This window comes from Poecilia latipinna, unplaced genomic scaffold, assembly GCF_001443285.1.
Source record: "Poecilia latipinna isolate Pla-1442-1.1 unplaced genomic scaffold, P_latipinna-1.0 Scaffold1979, whole genome shotgun sequence".
NCBI classification, from domain to species: Eukaryota; Metazoa; Chordata; class Actinopteri; order Cyprinodontiformes; family Poeciliidae; genus Poecilia; species Poecilia latipinna.
Window position 1 is genome coordinate 20,857 of NW_015114595.1, and position 5,972 is coordinate 26,828.

The window sequence follows — 5,972 nt, forward strand, 5'->3', positions numbered from 1 at the left end:
GCGGCGGCGGCGGTCTGCGCGGCGGCGGCGGTCTGCGCGGCGGCGGCGGTCTGCGCGGCGGCGGCGGTCTGTGCGGCGGCGGCACCGCTGCACTGCATCTCCGTCAGGCTGCGCTCAATGGCCAGCTGCAGCAGCTCGTCATCAGTCAGGTTACTGTACAGAGAATAATCCTCGAATGCCAGAGCAGAACCTCCAGAACCGGGGCGGGAGACGCTGGCAGACGCCATGACAGGTCCAACAGTCTGGAACAAGCAAGAACAGGTGAGACGTTTCTCTCCAGGAGGGTCCACAAGTCAAATCTCAACATGGAAAAACATGAAGGCTGGACCAGAACCAGAACCAGACTGCAGGTCAGAACCACTCAGATGGGTCTTCTGTCCCTTAAAGCACCTGATTGAAGAATTAGACAGCAGAAGCAGCTGCTCACCTCTCAGAGAAATCCACAGTTTATTCCAGAACCACCAGAACCGTTTCTTCGCTGTGTCCTGTTTATCAGATCTGGACCCGGCCGACTCGGCTGGGTGGGGGGTCCGGGTTATTTTAAGGAGCTGGATCAGCTGACCTCCACTCTGACTAAAGTTACACCAGGAGAAAACAGCTGAATCACAGCAGCTCAGGACAACGGAGCAGAACCAGAACCAGGTTCCGGTCCAGAACCAGAACCAGGTTCCGGTCCAGAACCAGAACCAGGTTCCGAACCAGGTTCCGGTCCAGAACCAGAACCAGGTTCCGGTCCAGAACCAGAACCAGGTTCCGGTACAGAACCAGAACCAGGTTCCGGTACAGAACCAGAACCAGTCTAATGAGAAAGTTACACCCATTAAGATTTCCTGAACAAGAAAAAAGGACTTTTTAGATTCCGAGAAATCTCGTTTTAGGTAATAAATTCTTACATTTAGTTTTTCTAGTGAAATTTCTAAACTCGTTCCTGAGATATTTTTCTTAATTTCGTCAGAATTATTTATTTAATGGAAATGAAAAACAGGGCCCTAACCCTACACCCAGTACAATGTAAATTTTGTTTATAATTAAACGAGTCTTTATTATTACAAAACAAACTACACCTCCACTATAAGCTTTCAGCTGAATCAACTCAAACATTTTCATTTACTTTAAATAGTTTTCAGCTTTGAAAAGTTGGCTGTAGGAACTACACAGCCCTACCTAACGCTAACCCAAGGCCGCCATTTTCTCTATTTTTATGATAATTTTTGCCTATTTTCCGGCCCAATCAATGGAACGTTCTGTGAAACAAACAAGCAGTTTTCACTTACCTGAAAATGTCTGACTTCATTAAGCTCCCAACACTTACCGGTTTCTACAAAGAAACAGCGCGACGCTACGTAAAAGCACATCGATAAACACGTTTGACTTGACTAAACCGGAAGTTAGGAGGTGACTTCCGGTTAAATTTAGCAGGGGCTAAATGATGTAAATGACAGTGGTCTAATCTCTCCATCCCAAGGCTCGGTGATTAAATATTATTAGAAATACACACCATGTGTCCGGTGAGCTGCGGAAATTATGAGGAAAGTCTCTTTACTGCAGCGATGAGAAACGGATGACTCCCGCTTTGCTTCTGTTTTGGTTGAACCATTAGACCAAACTAGACCCATCAGCGCCCTCTTCTGGCTCGGAGAGTAAAGCAGAGATGATGCAGCTTCATAAACACTGGATTTCCGGATATTAAGGATTAACGTAGAAGAGCATCAGCAATACATCCATCCATCCATCCATTTTCTGAACACCCTTGTCCCTCAGTGGGGTCGGGAGGGTTGCTGGTGCCTATCTCCAGCTAACGTTCCGGGCGAGAGGCGGGGTCACCCTGGACAGGTCGCCAGTCTGTCGCAGGGCAATCAGCAATACATTTTACTAATAAATTAATTCCTATAAAAATACATTCTTGTGCTATGATTATGGAATAGTTTCCTCATCAAAACACACTTTAAATCTCCTGACAGACAACAGTAATGTTAGCTTTTATTAAAAAAAAAAAATCAAATATTAAATTATCATTATGTAAATTTTAAATAGAGGTACTAATTCTTGTTAAATTGTTATTAAGCAATCTGTCATATAAAGCTGCCTGTACTTTCAGGGTCAGAGGTCAGGCAGAGCCACACTAATAGTTCAGCTCACTCAAAGCGTTTCAGTTCAGTGTAATCAAAAAACATGTTACAGTAGCTCAACATCTTTGAGTCAGAGAAACATTAAAAAATATTTTTGCTTCAGATACTCAGTTTAATTAATTAGTTTAAAAACTCAGGTTTAAGGAAAGGGAAAGAATTATTTCCATCAAATCCAACCTCAGATGGTTTTAAACTGTCAATAAAAACCTAAATATTCAGCTTTCATGGTACCATCTTCATCTCAGTGAAACATTATTAAGAGACTGAACAGAATTTTTTGAAGCAGGTAGAATATTCTTAAACCAAGTGTGGCTAGTTTATAATTAAGGTTCTTTTCTGCTGTGCTTCCAGATTAAATCTGGATTATCCTCCAGGTTCTGGTGAAACACCTGAGGCAGCGAGGACTCTGGACCCGGAAGGTTTTCAGGACCGTTTTCTCTCTAAAGGCAGAGGAGTCGCAGACCGACAGCTTCCAGAAATGCTTTCAGAGGAACAAACTTCCTTCCCATCTCCCCCTACTTGCTTCATAGACAGTATGATAGATAATCAATATTTATTGATATTTAAATGCTTAGAACATTTATGTCAGAGACATGAAGCGGATTAATTATTGACTTTTTCCTTCAGGTCTGAAAAGCTTCTGCTGCAGAGACCAGCTTCTCTGGCGCCCCCTAGTGTCGCTTCAGAAAACACAACCTCCAACAAAATCAAATCACCGTTTCATACCAGAAACCTCTGGATCAGAGAGGTTCTGGAGGTTCTGTCCATCAGTCGGGCTGCAGGCCGCCCTGAGAGTCCGTCTTCACTAAAAATGTCCCAACATGGCTGCTGTACCTCAGCAGGGTGCATAAGCAGAATTAAGCAGGTCCAAGTATGAAGTCAGGGACAGGCATCTCTTCGTCCAGGTGTATCCGCTGACTTCAGGTGAGTCAGCAGCACACGTCGTAGCGAAGGAAGCGGATGAGTCGGACAGGAAGTGGGAGAGTGTGGATCAGTTTGAGTCTCTGAACTCCGAGGAGGAAGCGGATCTTCAGCCTGCAGAGCTGCATCAGAGGATGAGGAGGAGCTGAGGACGAGCCAACACAGGAAGAAGCTTAGCCCCGAAACGTGTCTGACAGGATCTCAGGTCTTTTGCTGAGATTCTGCTTTAAGTGATAATAAGTGTTCATTAAAATTCTGACGATGCAGATAATTCGTCCTACCAGCTTTCAGTTTGATGGACACCCAATCACTGCGATTCTCCAGAATCTCCAGAAGTCGAGAGCAGAGACGGACGTGGCCGACGTAGTCCAGCAGCATGGAGATGATGGGGCCGGATATCTGGCAGAAACATGAGCTGGAGATGGCCTCACAGTACTGGAACACACAGAACATCATGGTCCAACACTGAAGTAGAGCAAAAACAGTAAGCCCAGCACTCCCGTCCAACACCAGCATCTGATCTCAAAACTGTTTTATAGAATAATCAAGAATTCCCAAAATCACACCCACATCAAACCCTTTGGACTCGGACTGGGATGCTGCTGAAGTTCATGAGTCTGAGAAGATGGATGGATGCTAGCAGCTCACCTGGATGCAGCGCTGTGGCTGGGAGTGCTGGTTCACCTGCAGTTCTTCAATGGGACGGCGTGACGGAGCAACGGCCGGATGCGGTTGGAGGCCGTACTCACACCGGAAGCAGCGTCGAGCGTTGCAGCCGTTGTCCAGCAGCAGCTTGAGGATGGGCAGAGACTCCATGCCGAGCAGGATGGCCGACGGGAACGAGGACGGCTGCGTGGACATCTGAGCGTTGACATCGGCGCCGTACCGCACCAGCAGCTCCGCCATGTCGATCCAGCCGAGCCGGACAGCGATCAGCAGAGGATTGAAGATGTCCAGGTTGGGGTTGGCTCCGGCTTCCAGCAGAGTCTCGGCGGCTTCCAGATTTCCGTTGGAGACGGAGAAGTACAGGGCGGTGCTCCGCCTGTCCTCGTACATCCGGGAATGCTCCTCCGACAGCTCGGCGTTGACGTCAAAGCCCGACTCGATCAGCAGCTCCAGGATCTCGTCCCTGTTCCTGTCTGCAGCGATGTGCAGGGGGCTGATGCCACAGGTCCTGATTCTGACCCGGCTGGTGAGCGGGATCAGCAAGGATACGATTCTGTAAACACACAGACCAGTGTTATTCCCCAGAGGAGAGTCAGTCTGGGGCTGATGGCAGAACCACCTCAGAACATCTGCAGAAGCAGATCCAGATAAAGACTCCAATGGATCCAGCAGAACTCAACTGACTGGAAGCAGGAATTTGTCGTGCATTACTCAGTTCCTTCAGCCTGGCACCTGAAATAACACATGCAGGGAACCCATCGGACCAGTTCTGACCGTTTGTGGTTGTTCCTCACAGCCACATGAAGAGGCAGCAAGCCGGAGTTGGTGGCTCGGTTAGCGTCAGCCTTCAGAGTGAGCAGCGCCTGCACAACTGAGAAGTGGCCGTTTTTGCAAGCCTCATAAAGCGGCGAAGCTCCATCTCCTGCCTGTTCGTTTACATCTGCACCTGCAAAACATGAAGACACTGGGCGCATGGAGGCTGCCGAGCGCCTGAAGGCCCCTGGGTGCCTGGAGGCTGCCGGGCGCCTGAAGGCCCCTGGGTGCCTGGCGGCCGCAGTAGACATTTCTCAGTGACCCTACTGGACTCACCTCTCTGAACAAGCAGCTGCAGCGTTTCTGCATTTCCGTTCTGGGCGGCGCTGAACAGCGGCTGGATCTGGTAGACGTTCCTGGCCTTCAGGTTGGCGCCGGCGTCCAGCAGCCGCCTGCAGATCATTGGGCCGCCGAGTCTGCAGGCTTCATGCAGAGGACTCTCACCCTGACTGCTGCTGAGGTTCACCTGAGCTCCATACCTGAGCAGCAGCTCCACAACCTCTTCGTTTGGATTTTCGCAGGCTGACAAACAGCAACAGGTGTTGGACAGGACACAGGTGTTCAGCTTGTGTGTGTGATGTCACTGTGATGTCAGAGCTCACCCACAAACAGAGGCGTCTCTCGGAGCTTGTTGGCAGTGTTCACGTTGGCTCCGTGCTTCAGGAGGAACTCGACACAGGAAGCGTTTCCTCGGACCGCAGCGAGCAGCAGAGCAGTTTCATTCTTCAGCGTACAAATGTTCACTGAGCTGGGGTCAGCTGAGGTCAGAGGTCAGAGGTTAGAGCATCCAACCAATCATAACTCTTCCCTCCTGAGCCAAAGCTCCTGCTTCATGGACAAGATAAACTGCTTTAGTGTGTCTGTAGTCACAAATCAGAAATATTAATACTTCAAATAGGTTCAATAAAAATATTCTATATTTATTCTTATGGATAAAAATAAATCAGTTTGACAAATTAATCTGAGCTTTTACTAAGAGTTCACATGTAGCTGTAAATGTTTTGGACCGAACCTTCAGAGGTTCTACAGTTACTTCACTTCCCAGCCACGTTAATAAGAACTACAATAGTAGCTCACATGCTAACCGCTAATCTCATCAGAACTGTAAATAGAAAACATCGTTTAGGAGAATGAGGACACATGGGTTCTATCAGAACCATCAGACCCATCAGACCCATCAGAACCATCAGAACCATCAGACCCAACAGAACCATCAGAACCATCAGACCCAACAGAACCATCAGACCCATCAGACCCATCAGAACCATCAGAACCATCAGACACATCAGAACCATCAGACCCAACAGAACCATCAGACACATCAGGACCATCAGAACCAACAGACCCAACAGAACCATCAGACCCAACAGAACCATCAGAACCATCAGTCCCAACAGAACCATCAGAACCATCAGTCCCAACAGAACCATCAGAACCATCAGT

At 48.2% G+C, this 5,972-nt stretch overlaps 2 protein-coding genes across 7 annotated transcripts in view; both read right to left on the reverse strand.

The window, feature by feature from the left end:
• The window catches only part of asb2a.1 (ankyrin repeat and SOCS box containing 2a, tandem duplicate 1), a 9,623-nt gene extending 8,251 nt beyond the window's left edge, over positions 1 to 1,372 (reverse strand). The window contains exons 1-3 of one of the 3 annotated variants that reach the window (XM_015016077.1): positions 1,275 to 1,372; positions 428 to 573; positions 58 to 242 (exon numbers count right to left, since the gene is read on the reverse strand). In XM_015016077.1, coding sequence (XP_014871563.1) covers positions 58 to 227 — 170 coding nt within the window. In that variant the 5' untranslated portion in view covers positions 228 to 242; positions 428 to 573; positions 1,275 to 1,372. Of the gene's footprint in view, positions 1 to 57; positions 408 to 427; positions 574 to 1,274 lie in introns of those variants that run through there. The other 2 variants (XM_015016078.1, XM_015016076.1) reach the window with 2 other exon arrangements.
• A 1,293-nt stretch (positions 1,373 to 2,665) lies between these two features.
• Positions 2,666 to 5,972, reverse strand: part of LOC106935556 (ankyrin repeat and SOCS box protein 2-like) — a 15,822-nt gene continuing 12,515 nt past the window's right edge. For all 4 annotated transcript variants that reach the window (XM_015016082.1, XM_015016079.1, XM_015016080.1 and 1 more), the window contains 6 exons: positions 5,132 to 5,287; positions 4,806 to 5,051; positions 4,491 to 4,662; positions 3,699 to 4,269; positions 3,332 to 3,485; positions 2,666 to 3,195 (listed from right to left, as the gene is read on the reverse strand). In XM_015016082.1, the coding sequence (XP_014871568.1) occupies positions 3,059 to 3,195; positions 3,332 to 3,485; positions 3,699 to 4,269; positions 4,491 to 4,662; positions 4,806 to 5,051; positions 5,132 to 5,287 (1,436 nt within the window). In that variant the 3' untranslated portion in view covers positions 2,666 to 3,058. The remainder of the gene's footprint in view (positions 3,196 to 3,331; positions 3,486 to 3,698; positions 4,270 to 4,490; positions 4,663 to 4,805; positions 5,052 to 5,131; positions 5,288 to 5,972) is intronic.